We start from the raw sequence: 21,187 nt of genomic DNA on the forward strand, positions 1-21,187 counted from the left end.
TGAGAAAATGACCGAAAAAAGGGAAAAAGATGGCCAGATCCATTGTTCTGTCACTTTGGTCCCCCCCCCGAACAAAATTTCTGGCTACGCCCCTGCAACGAATGTATTCAATATACGGGAATTTCATTATATCCGTACCAGCTTGGAAAATGATATGATTAAGCGAATAACACATTTTGCACGAACGATACACATTTTTCAGTAATCTGAACATTCTTAAAATGAATAGATTAAAATAATGCATTTTAATAAAGATTAAAAATTTAATTGATGATATAATAACATTCCATATGAATAAATATGTGCCAGTTATTATTTTTTCTTGATATGATTGTAAATGACAAATGTATTGCGTTTAAGTCATTTTTGCCAATAAGCATACAAAATATGTCTTTTAATTTAGTAAGTGCATAAACACCAAACAATTTTTGGTTTCTTTTTTGTAAATCATTTAAAGAGAATGAAAGAATTATACAAAATGAATTATATTCTCAAATCCGGACCACAATCATCCCATTCTTTTTGGCATGCATTGTATGTATTACGAAAGCTACTATATATATCGAGTAGCTTTGTGTATCAAAAGTAGGCCTATACACAGCATAGGCGTTCTCAGGATTTTCTCAAGAATGGTGGAGGGGGGGGGGCAAATTTGTTTTCTTCTGAGGGGGGGGGAGTGAAGTTTTTACTGAAAAATAACGCTATAATCACGGCCAAAGCTTGAACCCCAAACACCCTTCTCCCCTTTTCATATGCCAACGAAACATTCTGTATTTTGGGGGGGGGGGGATCGTTTCATGCCTTGACGCTGCTCAGAAAACATGTCAATTTCAATATTATTTTTGACAAACAGACATCTATGATTTTTTTTTTCAAATTTCACATAAAAAAGAAAAAATTCTTGTGTAATAAAAGAAATTAAGATGTCGGATAAAACAGATTTTGCTTTCGAAGACAAATTAAACATGCAGCACAATGTTTCAAAAAGGCCACATCACATACGTTTTAAAATGAAGAAAGTCTTGGTTTTGACGTATACAGCGTACGAGCTATTTCTTTATAAAATTTAGTTTCTTTGGTAGGGTGCAATTCACATAGACTATTATTGCTTTCAAAAGAGAAAAAAGTCTTTCTGATCGGTATATTGATCTCTAAGATATCCATATACCGATTCCTTTGATCGTTAGAGTTGCTGTCACTAACCATAATTATAAATGGTCACAATTATCACCAAACAATATGTCAACGTGACGATGACCCTAAATCATAAGAATCGATACATGGGGGCCAGTCAAAGCACAAAATTTGGACATTGGCTGGGCAAACTGCCCAATTTCGGGCATCGCCACTATTATGCAGGGTCGCAACTAGATGCTTGGCCACCCCCTGCAAGTGCGCATTTTGGCACCCCCTTGTAATGTTGAAGGTAAGGTTTGAGAATGAAATTTGCACCCCCCCCTCTGGTCCAGCGCCCGGGGCACGAGACCCGCCTGCTCCCTCCTAGATGCAGCCCTGCTATTATGTGTGTGTATATATATATATATATTTATTTATGCAGACCAAGAAAGAAATATCGATATATATTGGTTATCGTTATATCGAGAGGCAGCAGTTTGACATTATAGTAGTGACATTTCCGCACAAAACTTGAAAAAATATCATTGTTGAAGGATTTATCGCTTATCGTTGTAGCGGGGTTTCACTGTATTTAAAAAATTTGTAAAATATAATTAAAACATGTGAAAAAACACAGCTATTGTGTATTAACAAATAGCATGAAATATTATGCAAGCCTCAAATTAAATCTGTATGCATATAACTCAGAATAAATTCTAAAAAAAAATAAATTCTGGAAAAAAATTTAATTTTAATTTCATCTTCCAGTCAATAAACTTTTTTGTTGGATTTTAGTGGATTGCATACGTTTATTTATGTGTTTATATACAGTGAAATTTCGTTATAATGACACTCGATACAACGATGAATCCTACTACAACGATATTTTTTCGTCTTATTTAGCAATGCCTACAGGCTAATATTAAAGTGCTGCCTCTCGATATAGCACAATAATCCTTCTACAACGATATTTTTCATGGTCCCGAGAATATCGTTATATCGAGATTTCACTGAAAAATTAAAATAAAAAAAACCAATATTTTTCAGAAAATTTTTTTCGTACAGCTTCACATGTTGTGAATATAAGTAGGGAAAAAACAGTTCCCCTCCTTGGAAAGATAAACAGTTTCTCTCTCTCTCTGTACCACGCTTCCCTAATTCCATTCTAACAATCTAGCACATTCTTACTTTCAAGATACCAGTAAGAAAGCCACACCTTATTCTGTACAGACGGTATTTATTGTGATGGTCTATAACCAATTCATTGTACTGTTCAACCGAGCGCTTCATTCATTTGAAGGATTAGGAGGCGTTGAAGGTGTCAGTCAAGCTACAATAGGTCAAGGGGGAAGGAACAGGTCTTCCATGACCCATATATACGTCACCACCGCTCAAGGATTGGAAAAATTTGGACCCATATATTCGTCATCACCACTCAAGGATTGGAAACATTATGACCCATATATTCGTCATTGCCACTTGACTGGTTAAGATATCACTGAAGATGTAGTTAGATCTGACAAAAGACAAATCTGTATTACACACTTGATGCTCATGAATTATACTTTTTTCAAGAGAGGCTTTTATATGACCAAACTGCAACACCCCTACCAGCTCACCACTAGTCAGGTGACCTTTGATTTAATTTAATTACACAATCTGATCTTTGTTTGCTTTGAATCAAATATCACTTTCATGATAGCTTCATTACTTTGAAGTGACAGCATGGTTTTCAGTCAACACTTTTTGCCACTTTGAACCATAATTCCTCACTGATCATGCGACTGCATGCCATTCAGCTCTATCTCATCAAAGTCTTCCATTGTTGCTCTCTTCAAATGAGTCAGCTTCTTTTTTTTTTTATGAATTTATTAGCTTTGAAATTATGGAATAATATTTACTTAACATTTTTTGCATGTAAGATTGGATGAAAAAAAATGGGGGATGAACAGGACATTTTTATGAAAATGTCATTAATGGTCAAAAATATGGTAAAAACACAGGAAACTCCCGTAAAATGCAGACCATATTGCCACCCTGCTTATGCCGAACTATGTTTAAAAAGTTACACACTGAAAAGAGGAAAATATATATTTTTTACAGGTAATTATGAAAAAATTCAGATATTTTAGAAAAGACGGATGAAATAAATAAAAATCACACTCACCCATATTTAATGCCTGCTATGGAGCTCTGTTTAAAAACCATGACGTTTTGAGTTAGTGTTCCTGTCTTGTCAGAGAAAATGTATTTTACTTGACCAAGCTCCTCGTTTAGATTTGACGTTCGTGCCATCGCTGGGGTGTCAGTGTCTTCTTGATACATATTGATGTCCTAGTGGTCAGCAAACAATTAAAATGAGCTTGTGGTTTATAAAGAAACAAACTTCAAAAGTGGCTTTTTTTATCCTCTATCAAAAGCAACGACATATAAAAGATAAGATATATAAAATATACAGATATATGCAGTAAAACCTGTCTTTAACAGAACCTGTATTAAGCGGAAACCTGTTTTCAACGGGAAAAAAATCATGGTCCCTTGATTTCAATGCCAAAATACACATTAAAAAACCTGGATAAAACTGAACCCGTCTAACATGGAAACGGAAAGGAAAATTTTACCCCTTAACGCAAAATTTCACACAAACACTGTGAGTATTAGTCAACCAATAGGCCAAAGGATCATACAAAATGTTAAAGTGTTCCACCAAAATTTTTTACGTAATCTATGCTTGCAAATGTGAGTTCTACATCATCCACCCTTAGATTAGCAAGAATCTGTTTCTGTAATTGATGCATCACACACGAGATCATTACTTAACTTCACTTTTATAAGAATTGAACTTTTATTAAAAAGAAGCCTGTGGAACGGGGAAAAAACTTGACTCCTTGTGATTCCATTGAAAACAAGTTTTACTGCAATATTAAATAGGTATATAAAAAAGATAAAATCAGTCCTGCAAGTTCAGTGTGATCAGAGGACAATAATCAAGGTTTTTTTCCCTTCTCAGAACTTTTCCTTGACTTTTATCAAATATAAGCCAGTTTCCCTGACTTCTGCCAAGTATTTTACATTTTCCCAAATGATTTTTCATTCCCCTGACTTTCCAGGTCGCTGGGAACCCTGTTGCACAATGGTTATAGGCAGTAGGAACACTTTAAAAAGTCTCGACACAGAAAGTGGCAGCACTATAACAACAATTACACAGAAACAAGCTTCACGTTAAATTTGCAACACATACATGCACATTTCCAAGCATGGTTTAGGTTTTTGACTCCCTGCTAAAATTTCTTCATTAACACAGAGCGACAGGCCATGATCTGGTTAGGAGGAGTAGGCAGTAAGAATACTGGATTAGGACATGTATTCTGCAAGCCAATCTCCCTGTTTAAAAGTATTGCCACAGAGAGCAACAGATCTGCAACATTATAATTTTTCAATCATCACACTTTACTCACAATTTTAAAAGTAGATGGCAACACTAGAATTCACGAATAGCAACAGATGTGCTCTCAGACTGTTAGGTACATATGCACACTTCCAGCACAACTAACTCAGCAATAAATTGCCCATGACGATAGACTAGAGTTGCGCTCAATTTCCAAGAAAGAAAGGATATGTATCCTAAATTAAAGTTTTCCATACCAAATATCAAAAATCCTTTTGATTTGCTCCACATTCTTACAATAATAATATGCATATAAAATTTAATTACACGACACAGTACAAAAATTATATACAAAATAAAATGTGGTTTTCCCACATTTTCAAGCTCGTTAATTATGAAGCAAAAAAATATTTGTTAAAAATGCTAGTGAAACATATCATTTTTAACAAATATTATTTTGCTTTTCTACTTGTGTAAAGAGGAACTTGTAGATCAAGGAATGGGATGATCCAAAAGTCGCACAACCCGTTACAAAATAATTAATTTCTCAAATTCTACTGATTGTAAATGCAGAGTTTTTTCTTAGACAGCAGCACTATGCTATTCAAAGTGGGAAGTCATTTTTTTTTTAATTTTCCATGTGTACTGATACTCTCAGTGGGGCTCTTTATTTATTGTATGACCAAGATGGTTTTTGCCAGAAGCAAAGAATTTTTATGATTGAACAATATTTTTCAATTCATTCGTTTCAAGCTATTATTGAGGCGTTCAAAAGTGGATTCCCAAATGTTTCTGTGCCCAATAAGAGTAATAATCTTATGATTGGTGTGCCATTTTCGAGAAACTGTAAATGCTGAAGAAAGCAGGTGAAGTGGGTGTCCATCTCTACTGAGCCAGCATACAATGTGTGAACTAAATGACAAAATGGTAAACTCACTTTCAGAGAGTGTAAGAAAGATCAGATCCTTCACTGATATGACTTTGATGAAAATGGTATAGATAATCTTGATTCTGATCTTTACAGATGAAGCCTAGTTTCATCTAACAGGTTATGTTGACAACCAAAACAGAATTTTCTGAGCTGAAACCTGCACGCCTAGCAAAGCCTCTGCATTTGATCAAAATCAGTGTGCAATTTCATGTCATAGGATAGTGGGGTTCAATTTTTTTTAAGAAACAGTGTAGGGCAAATTGTACAGGAATGTTGTGTGGAATTGTGTTCCAATTCATCACACTGTTGGGTAAAAATGAATGTTTGTGCTTTTCTTTTTGCAACAGGATGGATTAACCTGTCATACATCTAATGAGACATTGGCATTTCTTAACAAATTTTTCGAAGACCGTTTTATTTTAAAAGGATTGTTTGGCTACCAAGATCACCGGATCTGTCACCACCTGATTTTTTTCCTGTAGGACACCTGAAGGCAAATGTATAAAAAAATAATCCCCATCCCATTGATGAACTAAAAAAAACCATTAAATCAGAGATTGAAAGATACACTCGCCGTGAGAAAAGTGGCCAGAAACCTGGCAACAAGAATATGTGCTTGCATTCATGCAAAAAGCTCATATTTTGAACACATGTTGTGACATTTTGAAACACATTTTGTTTCTGTATCCATAAGTGCTGTTTTATTCAAACTGATATATTTTTTTTATTTATTTCTTCATATCATTTTAAAAATAAAATATTTTAGAACAGGTTGCATGACTTTTGGATCACCCTGTATAACTGTACTTTGACTGTTTTTTTTTTAATAAATTATAATTTTTTTTACTCATCTGCGTTGTAAAATAAAGCACAGTTTCATTATATAGGAGTTTATCGTATAGATGGAATATATTAACACTATGAGAAGAGTGTTTACCAGGACCAAAGAGTAACATAGTTACACAGGCGATTATTGTTACAGAGAGTACTGTTCTACAAGATTTTTACTGTATTTCTTATTTCAATAACATAATTTTTTCCTGGATTTATATTAAGCTTCATCTGATAGCATTAAGTAACAGTTGCAAATTTCTGAACACATAGCATACATACCATGTTGATAAAAATGGCCTGAATAAATCGAACAAGTTCTAAGGTTACTTGCAAACTTATGGGTATGAGGTTGTTGTATAATATGATGAACGTGAGGAAAGTATACCCAAAATTTCCGCTGCCAAGTTCTATAAAAAAGAGGAAGAAATTACTAATCAGTCAAAACTTATACTATTACACAGTTGAAATTTCACAGAATTCAACAAACTTCCAGAGAAAAAACAAAAAAATTAACATTATTTGCTCAATTAAATCAAATCTTTTACTGTTATGCACAGTGTTTTAACGCTAATGTAGCACCTTCGCATAGAAACTAATCTCACGCACTGTGAACAAAAAAATATGTGATAGTTTGAAAAAAAAACTCTGCCAAATAAAATACATGCCATATGGTCGCTCACTGCATTCGATATTAAACTTTCAATATACCATTCGTTAATTCCAGTTATTTTTTTCTAAATGTAAGGGTTACACAGAAGGAGGAAAAGCCTCAGTCAAAGTTACGTCAAGAGGGGAGGATGATTCCATAGGTTATTGTACATCTTCACGGAAATGATGTCTGTGCTGAAGTGCTGCCATTTATTTTTCAAATTAGAATGTAACATTGAAAGAAAAGTACAGTTTTCAAAATTTTACAATAAACAATTAACAATAGTGCCTGCAGAACCTGAACAGAGATTATCAAAGCTGAAAAATAGTAATACAATACAATACAAATACAAATACAACGCCACAACAGGCAAATTGCCCAACGAGGTGGCTGACTTAAGAACATCATGGATCCCCGAGCCCCTACCTACTACTGCTAAACCACACATCAACCCCCCCCCCCCCGCGGAACCCCCCAACGAATCGGTACATGCGGGAATGTGCGTGTACGTGTAGTGCAACCTGAAGTAAAGTTTGTTTCTGTGTAATGCTTGTTATGTGTAGTGCTGTCACCTGCCCCCAGTTTTTTACTAACTATGAGTGAAGTGTTATGGTTGAATGATTTACCGTTGTAGGACTGTTGCTCTCTGTGGCGAGACTTTTTAACGGGGAGATCGGCTCGCATTTGCGCCTTGAAGTTGGGAACCACAGAAAACCAACTTCAGCCGACCACCACTGTGGGGTTCGAACCCGGATACTCGCATCACGAGTCCGTCACTATAACCACTCGACCACCACAGCGGCCAATAGTGGTTAAGCATTCTGCACTAATTATGCATGCCTATATAGTGGTGGTTGAACACCACTTTTTTACATTGTACAGACATGATGTAAAAATAATTTGACTATCAGAAATAATTTATTACAGCCACCTTAGAATGCAATCATTTGATGCTAATCATTTTGGTGCCAAACCCTATAATTTTTACAGACGGGCCACTAGTGGCTTTAAATAAAAGCTTTTAGAAAAGTATGCAAGATTCTAACAAAACTCACCATCAAGACCCAAGTACCAGTCAGAAAGAACATGAGGTTTCGTCCACAGCTCACTGGCTATGGCACTGACAAGGCACAAGATAATCAATAGAAGAAACAGCATCAAGATCTAAAATGTGAAGGGGGAAAAATAGTGTTTTGTAAGTAAATCATTATACACATATTTATTATTACAACGGTTTTCATGACAATGTAACATATTTATTTTTACATTGTCATGAAAACCTGACCAATCACTGATAGAAGCAATAATGTGTATTTCCTAGCTTCATGTTATATGTATAGTGTGATGTTATATGTATAGTATATGATGAATAAAAAAAATCTCAAAATATAAAAAGAAAATCTTAGACAAACTTTTCTCTAAATTTTAAGCCCAAAAAATTAGAGGGTTTCTTATACATGTTAAAAAGTGGTATTCTCAAAAATTGATACAGATTGATTATTTTTCACAGATCAGATTATTATGAGACCCTCTCTGTGTTTGAAATCCCCGGGAACATACCCAGGTGGGTGACATTGATAGTCAAACCTTGTTAAAAGAAACCTCTAAATACCGCCTTACTGGAAACATGTATTTCGTCAAAACAAAGAAAAAGATTTAGAAAAATTTTATTGGGTAACAAACTTAGTTTAATGCAAAATAATTGCATTTTTGGTTTCTTTTGGTTTTATGTTCTCACTGTCTTTCTGTCTCTCTCAGCATTCATTTGTTACACAATCTATTTAAATATTCCAGATGTTGCAAAATTTACACAGATAGTTATATTTAGTATGAAACATCATATCAAAGTTACCTGGTTATTGGTAATTTTATCAACAGTTGATCTCTTCAATGGTGCTGTTGTGGAGTTCTGAAATGATAAAAGAATAAAGAATCTATTTTCAGTAACAAACACTTTACATTTTATACTTGTATTATTCTGTAAAATGAAAACTGAAAAAAAATAGGAATTTCAATTAATGAAACATATAAGGCTTTGATAGCTGTCATTAAAAACAAGAAAAAAAGAATCACATAAAAATCATATTAATATTGTACTTAATACAGTAGATGTAGCTTATTAGGATCATGAATAATGTTATCTCATTCCACTACAGTTATGACTTTCGCAACGACAGAACAAACCTATATCATGACATGGAAAAAATTCTGTTTTGTATTATTAGGATTTCAGTTTGTTATGAATTTTATTTTTCTGTCCATTTTTTTACACGATTTGAGGCTAAGGTTGAGCCAGACATATTTTTCCCCTCATAGATTATTATCATTATCAACCTGCAAGACTATGTACAAAGACAGAAGGTGTAACGCCCCTCCCCTCTTTGTTAATAATTGTTACCACACTCAGTTCACAATGGCTGTAGTAGCCACCATGATCCAACTACGTGTAGAGCTACTTTTGCAGTGGCCAGAAGGAAAAATAGGGAAGTTATAAAAAAAACTTCTATCAGTTGATCAGATTCACATTTTTCAACCAGAAAGACTTTAAAGAGATAGATGGAATGCACCATACATTGGAAAAACTATCATAATTCGTAAAACACATTATACCAGTGATTCCCAATGTGGGCGTTAATGCCCCTGGGGGCCATGGAATTTTCCAGGCGGACGGTAGAAACTACGGGTATAGCATAGGATCCTATGGGTTAGATTGCGTTGGGAGAAAAAAAATTCTGAAAAAGGGAGCAATGGGACAAAAAAGGTTGGGAAATACTGCATTAGACAGTTTCATTCTAACTCTTTACAATGGCTGAAAAATGATTAAAAATAAAATGGGGGATTCTAGTTTGAAGGATAAATATCCCGTTTTAGAATAAATTGTGTAGATACATTAAAAATAATGTCGATGTACCAATCTTCCCGAAAAGTAGTCAATAAAATGCAGCGGTACAGAGTGAAAATTTTGCAATCAGTTTTGCGAGAAAAAAACTTTCCTGTTCTTTTTCACTCACATCCAAATTTGTTTGATATAACTATCAATCCGTTATTGTTATCAGAAACACTTGAGTTCCGCTGTGATCACATTGAGTGGTGTGCACTGTATTACCTATTACCATCATTTCATGAGCATAACCCATGGGTTATCCAAGAAAAGATTTTTCTAAACCAATACAGTGTTTTATATATTAAGTTATATACTTAACTGTTGCTAATTAGCAACAATGTAGATCCCTAAACATTCCTTAATCCCTCTCTTATCTCTCTAACCCCTAGCACAGTGGTTCTCAAACTTTTATCACCTGCTGCTCCCTTGCCTAATTTACGGTTCATCTGTGGCTCCCCAGAATTGTTTAGTAGATCTTTTCACTTATAAAATAATCACTTCAAAGCATAAATAAGCACACAAATCTATATCTCCAGCTCATCGCAATGCCCCTTACAAAGGTTGGAGATGCCCCTAAGAGATGCATCACATGCTTTGAGAAATGCCTGCCCTAGCAGTAACATGAAATAGGCAAAATGTTTCAGGGACTTAAATGTTTCGAGGATATTCCCACAGACGCAAACCAGTGGTTGAAGAACACTGGTTTGGGACACATTTGAATTATTTTTGTAAGGACCTAGTGAGGCATTAAAAATGTTTCAAAATAAATTACTTCTTACACACACACGTGAGTCACATGCATACTAAATAAATTTATAAAAGTAACGATCCTTTTCAATTTTCAAATTTATTGTATGAATACAATAGAAGCAACATACCATCATTAATTTTGTTTCATGGCCTGTATAAACGACAACACCTAGAAATTTTGAGAAAAGCACAAAAACAATAAATTATGAGCACAATCGACTTTCAAAAAAGAGCAATACATAAAAATTCAGCATTTTTTGTAATTGTTTTGCACTAGATTTAAATCTTATTAAGGTTAATCATAGGAGTTAAATTAATTGTAAAATACAATGTGATAAACAGGTGGCAAGGGGGGGGGGTTGCTTACTCAAGTGGACTCAAAGAAATAAAACTATGAGAGTGGTGACTGCACCTGATGTGTGACAGGAAAAATAGAACTCTTCCTCGTGAATGCTCCTGATATAAGGCAAGAATATTCTTGAAGAATGAGAATAGGAAAGGGTTCAACCTTTTGAGCACAGTACATTAATATAAGTGACACCAATAAGTCTAACATTGCCAAAATTCTCAGCAGATTCTAATTTTCAGTGTTCTCACCCATAGAGATAAAATTTGTTTCCATCCAGCTTGAAGACCCTCTTGATAACCTCACGGATTGGGGCAGTTACAGCATTTTCTGCCAATGATGCTGTCTTTCATAAATTGGCCAAACCAAACATTCCCTGAAATTTTGACTTTCCGAACATAAGCACTATGTAAAAAATCAAGAGCCCGTGTTCTTTCATAGCCCATCACTTATGGACCAACAATGACCACTTTAACTTTGATTCTGCTAAAATCATCCAAAAATGTTCTTTACCTCTTGATTAAGATTTCTTTGAAGCACTTCACATTCATAAAAATTCTCCTTTGGTTAAGCATTTTTTCAGCCCTCCATATTTCTCCAATATTCAGGCCCAATTTTTAAATTTGCCCCTTCTTTCCACTCCATCATCTCTCTCTCTCTCAATACACTTTCTGCCTAACTATCATAATCACACCACCATCTTCATCACTATCAAGTCAAGTCTCTTCCTCTGCCATCATCTCACCATCATGATAGATCTTATTTCAACCACGTGCTTTGTTCAAGAGATTAGACTGCACTATAATAGACTATAACTGCTTATATCGTGAAATATATTAAATTTTTCACTGCCTATAACATGAAATTATTATGAAGAATTTCTCCATCTCTACCAGTGACTGAACATGAGCTTGATTAAATATTATTTATCGTCAATTTGCTCATTCCAATTCTCTTACAAGCACTACTGCTACTAAACCGTACATCCAACTTTATAAACATTCCTTCACTTGGTTCTATTTAGATAAAAAATCCCACCTCTTTCAATAGTTCAGATATCAGTATATCTCAAAAATTTTAAAAATGGTGCTTGGTTTCTTTTATATAAAAGCTGTCCATATAATGACATGCATTATAACAAAAACCCTTTATTTGCCATGAAACTGTCCAAAAGATGGATGTTTCTTCTCACAGAAACTCAAAAAAATACTTGATCTGGTGGAAAAGTATACTCCCCCCCCCCATTCTACAGCCAGTAAAAGGGTTAACATATTAAAATTTGTGTTTATGCAATATGTCACATTTATAATAATGAAATATTTGATTTTTCAGCACATTTAAAACACACTCATATGTGAAGAAATAACGTGAAACATGAGATAACACATACCAAATACCCAGTTTGTGTTCCTCATTTTGGCACCTCGCAGAAGAACTTGATCAGCTCCTAATGGTAATGTACTGAAATAATCACAGCAAAAATTTTTCAATATTTCAACAGATGAATAACCATTAAAAGTTTAATATTTGATACCTCTAGTAAGCTGATAATTTAATAAAGGTACATATTAAAATCATAATACCTTTTGCCAGCTACCCTCAGGTTTCCAGTGAACTCATATAAATGCCTATTAGGTAGCTCACATTCAACAGTTCCATGCAGGTTTTCCAGATCTTTTCCAGTAAGCCAAGAAGCTGTTTGTGGTAATCCCTGAAATAGAAAGAAACAAATGCAATATTGGTAAAATGTTGATCCATGCTTTACTGGACTCAAATCAAGAAACATAATTCAAGCAAGTTTTGTCACATTACCAGCATTGCAAAGATGAGCCTCAGTTGTACGATAAATAAATAGAAATTCATAATAATTGATATATACCCAGACCTGCAAAACCTTCAGAGAGTAAAAGTCCTGTAACTTTCTTATGAAAATCTGACAACTTACTTAAAAATCCGGCAAACATACTTGACGATTAACATTTTTTATTGCCATAATAAGAATCAAAATAAGACGTAATATATAAGGTGACTAATAGCCATAATTAAATAATTAATTAGAGACTAATAAGTCACAACTAACTAATAGTCACTGACTATATTATTCACATTTTACAAAACATACCCATATTTTTCGCTATCATTTAGTGTCCGATTACTATTCTAAAGAAATGTTCCATTTTTTTAACGATGAATTTCTATTTTTAGTGAAAATTTTTGTTATGTTATATATTTTTTGGTGAAATCGTTATAATTGACCGAGATTTGTAGAAGCTCTCCATTGCTCCACCCATTGAAAATCAATTTTCACCAATAAATTAAGAATTCTGCCCACAATTTGCGATGCCTGATATTTTCCTATAAATTCTTTGAATATGGTCAGCATAGTGATACATAGAGAAAATATGGTGATTGAATCATTTACCAGCTGTTTCACGAATAAACACATACGTAAAAAAACCATTTTAAATGTGAACGGGCTGCCATGTTTGTTCACATTCAAGGGTTTAGATGGCTTTGAGCACCTTTTGTACAAGCTACCGAGCCTGGAGTCTAGGAGGCAAGACATTATAAAAACTTTTTATTGTAATGGGAACGCGGTAACCTTTAAAAAAAAACTAACAGCAAAAATACTGCAAACTGAATATTTTCCTTCTTCGTCAAGTTTTTATTTTCTTTAAACTGATGGCAATAATTGAAAACTGGGAATGTGAATTCATAATCTGGAAACCCTGTAAATGTTGTGAAATCCAGCATCGCCAGGCTAACTTAGGAAAGATGGTAGCTCTGTATATTCATTTAGAAAAAAAAAAAACCACTACAAATATACAGTAAAATGAAAAGTCCTAACATATAAAAACATATGTTAACAAAACTGCCGGTTTTGAAATATTTTGTTCTATGAAAAAATTTATGCCCACCTGTCTGATTTTCAGATTTGTCTCGCCATCCAAATTTGCTGTTTCTATGTAACACATGGCTTGGGGTTCACTAAAATGGATTTAAAAAATTCATTAAAATATGCTTAAAAAAAACACAATCAATCAACAGTCGTCATAGTTAGTCTTGTGTTTACTTACTATTACTTAAATTATTAGAATCAAATGTGGTTCTAAAACAACCTTGCCTGATACAAATTGACTACAAAGTTCATTTATCGACATTTCAATTACGAATACTGTTTTCGTAAGTTTAGAAAGAAAAAAAATTATAAAAACAGCACCACAATGACAAGATTTCAACAAGAATCGGGAAGTAATTAGAAACACACTAGTAATATATGCAGGACAACAATTACATATACTTGCCTAGAAGATAACAATATAAGGTCTGCAGGAAAGAACTGACCACTAGTGATCTTCAAAATATCCCCAACTGAAACATCCATCGACTTAATCCATTGCCAGACACCATTTTTTAGGCCTGAAATTGATAATTATTTTAAAGTGAACAACAAACTATACTATCCACTGGATGCAAAAAAAAAAGTCAGACAAACTGATATAAATCAAAAAAGTTATAGAAAATATAAGGTCTGTACAAAAAGAAAAATAATTTTTAGACTAGGCATATATACTGAGACGTGTGAAACGATCTATGCATGAAGCAACATTACTACAAATTCACTATCAACAGGGATGCACAACATTATTCCTTACTTCATCAACTCTATGAATATTTTACCCAGGAAACAGTTATAAGCACCCTTCTTTCTTATATATACACATCATACTAAAATTCTAACTTGTTGGTTATTTTATTTCTTTATTTCCACCTCAAAAGTTCGAAATCATTATCACTGTCATGAATATTTCCTTCACAGGGTCTAATTAAAATAAAAGATTTAAGAAAAAAAATTACATTTAAATTAGTTCACTAATTGAACATTTCAAAGGTTTGGCTTTTTTGGACATACATCATCAGAGATTAGATTTTCTTACGAGATAAAAGTATGAATAAAAAAAATTTAGCATATGTAAAATGTTTGCTGTATATATTACCTAAAACTTTAGTTTTATTAACAGCATCATCAGCTCGGTGACGTTTCTATACAAAAAGAAATACGTTTAAAAAACTGAAATGCTTCTATAAAGTTTTAATAATATAAAATTTATATGCACATTAGTAATACATAAAAAAAGCATAAAATACTACATAACCACCCAGTAAATAATTTAAACCTTAACTTGTAATCATATCTTACAGTAAAAATGTTTTTAGAAAGAGGATGGACATTAAGAGGCAAGCAGGTAAGCAAGATATTGCAAAAAAAGATGAATCTTGAGCTTCCACTTTAAAAATTGCTAATTATGTTCATTGCTTTCGTGTTAGCTTTTGACAAATAAAATTAATGTTTATAAAAATTCATGAAGATCAAGAAATAAACTTAACTGGAACAAAAGGGGGGAAAAAAACTTATTGTAATGCTTGATTTGAAGCTTCAATATTGAAACTGTCAGAGGAAAGAAAAAAAAGTATTATAAATTGAAATTTTTATTCTTTAAACCCCCAAACAAGATACATAATGCTTTGTATCAATCCTTCAATACAAACTTACAATGTCTTCAACAACCTCCTTGATGGCTGAAATGCTGAGAATGAAAATAAGCGGCACAGCTGTTGTATATCTACCAGTTGGAGAGACATCTGGGATTTGCTAGAAGAATAGCAATTTTATTCATTGGATTACTGACATTAAAAATAAGAAAAAAAAATCATACATGCATAGATTAAAAGCTTCAGGGAAAATTCAAGGGAATGTAAGAGGTGTGTTAAATACACTCAAAAAGTCAGTTACAATCCACCACTAAAAAAATTTTCCTCGAAAAAACTAAAAGATAAATACAGTCATACCCTGGCTACGGAATTTTCCTCCATAGGTAGGTCATAACATAGATGCATGGTACTAACATAAAACAGACATGTCACGAGTTAAATTTTTATGCCAATCGATGAGTAATTACTACTCAAGTCAGATTTGTTTCTACCTCAGAATTGCTTTCTAGATAAACCTCTCTTTCTCTTTCAGAAAGATTTTTAAACCATTTCATGCAAAATGAATGAAATTATTAAGCTAAGAGAAAATGCACATTAAAAAAAAATGCTTCAGACTTCAATGATTTCAATGCATACAGTAAGACTCTCAATACCAAACTGAATGCCATCTGGACATTCTAGGAACTTAACTTTTCCATCTGCATGTGAGAGAGAGAGAGAGAGAAGAATGTGCTGATTTTATCACATAGCATCATCTCATACACTGTTTTCACTATGGCTTACGAACCCGATTGCATAGCTTTTTTTTTTTTTTTACATAGTATGAAATACAAAAATATTTATTTCTCCATCTGAGCCTTTGGTCAGTTTTTATTTATTTTTCTTATAGTGCTTTTTAATGATTTATGAAAGTTACTCTGAAATTTGGGACGATTCCTAGAACAAATTAAACATTTTTCCATAGAAAGCTATGGAAAGTAGTGTTTTCGCTAAGATTTCAGTTAATGAATATGATTCACGAGCAAATTATCTTTGTTAGCTCAGATATAATTGCATAATAAGCTCACTGGACAAAAAAATGAGTAGCCCTGGAGCGCAAGCATAGCGGTGTCTTAAACTGGTACAGATAGCGCAGCGATCGAGTCATGTGCTCAACTGAGCACACACTGCCTCTACGTAATCATAAGACAGTAACGTTGAGTGAGAAATTTGTGTTGCATGAGGTAATTGTTCATCAAGATAGGTAAATGCAAGAATGTGACAGAGAGGTAAAAAAGGGGTAATCATGTTTCGCCCAACCCGTGGCCATATGGTGAGTGAAGTCGCCGGATCCATTGATTTTTGCGCAGTGGGCTAGTTTAATGGGTCTACAAGAAGCGGTGTAACATGGATGGCCATGAAACATGATGCAAGAACTGCGGTCGGATAAAGATCCTAACCAAGAAGAACCTGGCTTGTAAATCAAAATTGCTTCCAAACCCGACAGGAATTGCTGCAGTCAGTGAATGAAGGTCCATCCCAACCTGTTTGCAAGAGAACATCGTGACAGGAACTGCATGCAATGGAAATTTGGAGTCTGGTACCTTGCAAGAGGCCATTGTTCACACAGGCACATAAAGTTGCATGTTTTCAATGGACCAGAAATCACAGAACGTGGGTAGTAGCTGATGGGAGGTGTGTAATGTGGTCTAACAAATCATGTTTTTGCCTTCATTCATTTAAACTTACCTTTATTGATGCATGGCGCCGAGTGCACCAAAGGCCCAATGAAGTATTTCATCAAAGTGTGCAAAGACCAGGTTCAGGCCAGAGGTGGGTATGTGATGTTTTTGGGGGGAGGGTGTTTTTTGTACTATGAATTGGGCCCAGTCATTGAGGTGACTACTAAGATGAAAACCAGCATGTTTATTTTAACATTCTCTGTGATCAGGTGTTGCCCTTCAGTCAACATCTTCATGAAAAAATTTACCATTGACACCCTCATTTTTCAAGATGACAACAACAAAGTTCACAGGGCTGATCGCATATGTGACTGGCGTGATGAACACTCACACACTCTATCAAACCTCGACTGGCCCACAAAATCCCCTTGCCCTCAACTCTATTAAAAATCTTTGGGATCTTTTGGAACAGCAGATAAAATGCCAAAATTAACATCCCTGCAATTTGATAGATTTGCATCCAGTTTACGCCTCAGCGAGTGGCTTAAACTGGATGCAACATACCTGAAGAACCTTGCGGACTGCCTTCCTAACTGAATCCAGTAGGTACTTATCAATACCAGAAACAAAGTTACACGGTATTAACATGGTTTCTCAAGGGGTGACTAATTTTTTGTCCAGTGAATTTACATTGCCCATAAGAAATTATGGCAGTCTTCATCTAAGTATGGATAGCTATAAATTTATACCAATATGGATGGTGTACTTTTTCAAATATACATGTCAATTGAGATAGAATTCGCGACACTCTGTGTGTGTGTTCAATTTAATTTACAACTCTGTTGGAGAAAAATATAGATTAGCAAGAGTCTACTGTAAATTTACTGGGAATAAAACACAAGTATCTTTGCTAGGAGGTCTGAGGTCCCAGAAAAAAAAAAGGATAATGAGGATGCAAAACTGACCAATCCCACAAGACACTGATCATCTCAAAGTAGTCACAAAACATACAAATTGCAGAGATGATGGACACAATGAATGTCTCTGAAGGTAGCACCAGCTCAGTGACAAAATATTTTGACACACATACAGTAAATGAACAGAAAATTAGCATGATATATCATATGCAGCATCTGAGGATTTGACCGTGACAAATACATACATTATAAGCAGATCAACTGGTTAAAAATAATCTAGATTGATTTAAATGTATTAACAGAAAAGAAGTCATGACAAAAACTTGTCAAAATCTGCTTCCAAACTAAGTAGTAATTACCTGTAGTAAAGCGATGAATAAAAAAAATATGTTGGAATATCTTCTAAACTGTTCAAACAGGAACTTGGGCAAGAAAGAAAATGCATTGTATTTTGCGGTACTGCAAATCAAAGGAAAACGAATGTCAACACACAGATACATACAAACAAAATGACGTGATGTAAAATTATAAAAACAGGCTGCAGTAAAATAAAGTTTTAAACTGGAAAATATTAAAAGTGAAACCTTACTACAAGAATACTCAATATAATGCTATTTTTTCAAGTCTTGTTTGAAAATGTCTGTACTCCAATGTTGAACTGCTGCCCTCGATATAACGATAATCCCTTTCTACATCTATATTTTTTCTTGGTCCGCAGCATTAGAGGTTTCACTGTATCAACATATCTTCATTGTTTCATTCAATTGAAGGAAAGATCCAATTACTTATATAAACCATTGAATTCGTCTAAGTTGAGCTTCTATAACTTAAATTTTTGATATCTTAAAGATATCACATCTATTATTGCAAGGGTTCTAAAACTTTTTTCATCCGTGACACCCCGTAATCAATGCTTATCTGTGGCTTCGCAGAGCAGTACAACAAGTAATTGCTTCGAATAGCATTTATCAGTGTAACCACTCCGCAGCACCCCTCACAAAGGTTGTTGGTGCAGCAGAACACTGTGGTGTAGTTTAAGAACCCCTGATGTATTGCATTATATCTTAACGATAGATACTATAATTTGATCACTTGATATTAAGTTTTTAATCTCTACTGAAATTAAATTTTTGATGATTCAAAGCAATATCAATCATGGTTTTAAATGACAAGTTTGTGATGTCAGACATAGGCAGGCAAAACGTTAATATTAGTGTTGTGATAAAAAAATCTTATTTTTAGAAGCAAGAGTGTATAATCATATTAATAAGAAAAAAATCATAGCACTGTAAAACCTTTATTTTGTGTTCACTGACGGAACAAAAAAATTTGCCTGTAAAAGAAGGGTGAACCATTAATCAGATTTGAAATGCATACTTTTATTATAGAAGGAGAAATTATTATTTGTAAAAGAGGGGTGATCGCATCTGCGGGGTGTCCATCAAAAAAGGTTTTACTGTAAATATAATAAAATCATAACAGTTGGAAGATATGGTTGTGATATAGGAGAAAACTTGGAACACACATATAACCCAAAAAATCCTACGATTTGTTGTTCATTACCTGATTCTGTTCGTGCAAAACTTCTGTTTCTGTGGATAATTTAAATATATAACCCTATGCTCCATTACGTCGGGCAGCTCCGTGACACCCGATGTTTGGTCATCATCGTCATCATCATCTGAGAGGAAAAGAATAAAGAAATACAAATGTACATAATATTCAACTCAAAATTTAACAATATGGGTATTTCATGTGCAAATTAATGAGTGATAACTTTAGAATTAATTTCATTCCCAATCTGTAAAATAGTATTTTTTAAGGATTTTGATGAAATATGGATGGGAAAAATAGCAGATGTAAATATTAGCCTATAGTGCAGTAGGATTAATCATTTTCAAGTAAGTGTGTAGAAACAATTTGCATCATTGCCCGTAAATAAAAAAGTAACATTAAAGCATTCAAGACTTTAGCATTTTAACATACCTGGGTTGTGCATGTAGCCCTACTATATGAAACAGTGACCCAGTCCATATTCAGAAGAATTTCTAACTGATAAGTCACTGCCTGGAACATGACGTGCATGTAGCCGAAAAAGATACATGCCCGGTCAAAGTTTTTACATGCCCTATGCATTTCGAGCAATATATTTGTCCAGCCCTGACCAATACTGATTTTCTAGCAGACCTGGTGATTGGGATTTCTCACTAACTAGTTTTTAGTTCTTGTATGAGAGAATGTGCATTCATTTCATGCATAAATGAGTAATAACATCTCGCTCACATAACCCATATGGTGAAGCACCACACCCAATTGAGTAACATACGTAACGCAATTGCTCAAGTGTTGAATTGGGTGAGGTTATAGGTTACAGTTCCGAGAGACAAAAATACACAAACAAAACAAATTCTTAGCAGCAATTCCTATACAAAATGAATTCCTCAAACTTCAGTAATAATAGTTATTGCGACGAGTTTGTATACAAAATATATAGATCAGTTATTTCCTCGAAAATCTATTAAAATAATGAAAAATTATTGTAAAAAGAATTCTTTTTAATGCATTTAAATATAATTGTGATTATTATTTTTTTTTAATGTGATCACAATTCCACAAAAAAAAAAAAACCGTGATAATAAACAATGAAGCGTTCAGCTTACTAATTGTATCCGCGTGAGGTAACATCGGTAGTACTTGAATAATAATCCACAAAATTATTTACAACAAAATAGACATACGTAGGGCTTTACCACCGCACTTCGTTATTTGTATACCCGATCGGTGGATAGGCGCACTCGAAGAGAAATATTCGAGTATTCAAGAAGAGAAGAAGAAGAGAGAGTGTGAGTTTTTAAATACCTTCGAGTCGCTCGAGATCTCCGTACGTTGTTCCCGCCGATCTCATATTTATTCAAAAAACCGGGAGAAAAAGAAAAGTCCACCTAAAGAAAACACAACACAAACCCACACACAGAAAAACCTGCCTGACTGACAGATGGAGGAAATCTTCGTCCCGTGGGGGCGGGACTGCACTTTGAGTTTCGACGTATTTTCACGAATCGTCTGCTGTTTATTGTTGCCGAAACATCGTAACTCGGAAAGAAATCGTGACGGTAAACGACTTTCTTGTGACAGTATTTACTGATAACCATATAACCCACATTTTACGGGACTGAATTAGGGGTGCGCGCATAGAGCTTATGGAGGTTTCGACAGC

General features: G+C 34.2%; 1 protein-coding gene across 2 annotated transcripts in view; it reads right to left on the minus strand.

Moving 5' to 3' along the window:
- Positions 1-20,979, minus strand: part of ATP8A (ATPase phospholipid transporting 8A1) — a 52,487-nt gene extending 31,508 nt beyond the window's left edge. For both annotated transcript variants that reach the window (XM_089238018.1, XM_089238019.1), the window contains exons 1-14: positions 20,830-20,979; positions 19,534-19,651; positions 18,330-18,429; positions 15,454-15,552; positions 14,897-14,942; positions 14,204-14,318; positions 13,817-13,886; positions 12,482-12,609; positions 12,289-12,359; positions 10,681-10,721; positions 8,771-8,827; positions 7,974-8,082; positions 6,549-6,676; positions 3,284-3,450 (exon numbers count right to left, since the gene is read on the minus strand). In XM_089238018.1, the coding sequence (XP_089094144.1) occupies positions 3,284-3,450; positions 6,549-6,676; positions 7,974-8,082; positions 8,771-8,827; positions 10,681-10,721; positions 12,289-12,359; positions 12,482-12,609; positions 13,817-13,886; positions 14,204-14,318; positions 14,897-14,942; positions 15,454-15,552; positions 18,330-18,429; positions 19,534-19,651; positions 20,830-20,875 (1,295 nt within the window). In that variant the 5' untranslated portion in view covers positions 20,876-20,979. The remainder of the gene's footprint in view (positions 1-3,283; positions 3,451-6,548; positions 6,677-7,973; positions 8,083-8,770; positions 8,828-10,680; positions 10,722-12,288; positions 12,360-12,481; positions 12,610-13,816; positions 13,887-14,203; positions 14,319-14,896; positions 14,943-15,453; positions 15,553-18,329; positions 18,430-19,533; positions 19,652-20,829) is intronic.
- Between the last annotated feature and the right edge of the window lie 208 nt (positions 20,980-21,187).

This window comes from Pholcus phalangioides, unplaced genomic scaffold (assembly GCF_987345545.1).
Source record: "Pholcus phalangioides strain wild (caught in Gottingen) unplaced genomic scaffold, Ppha-v1.0 ptg000010l_1, whole genome shotgun sequence".
NCBI classification, from domain to species: Eukaryota; Metazoa; Arthropoda; class Arachnida; order Araneae; family Pholcidae; genus Pholcus; species Pholcus phalangioides.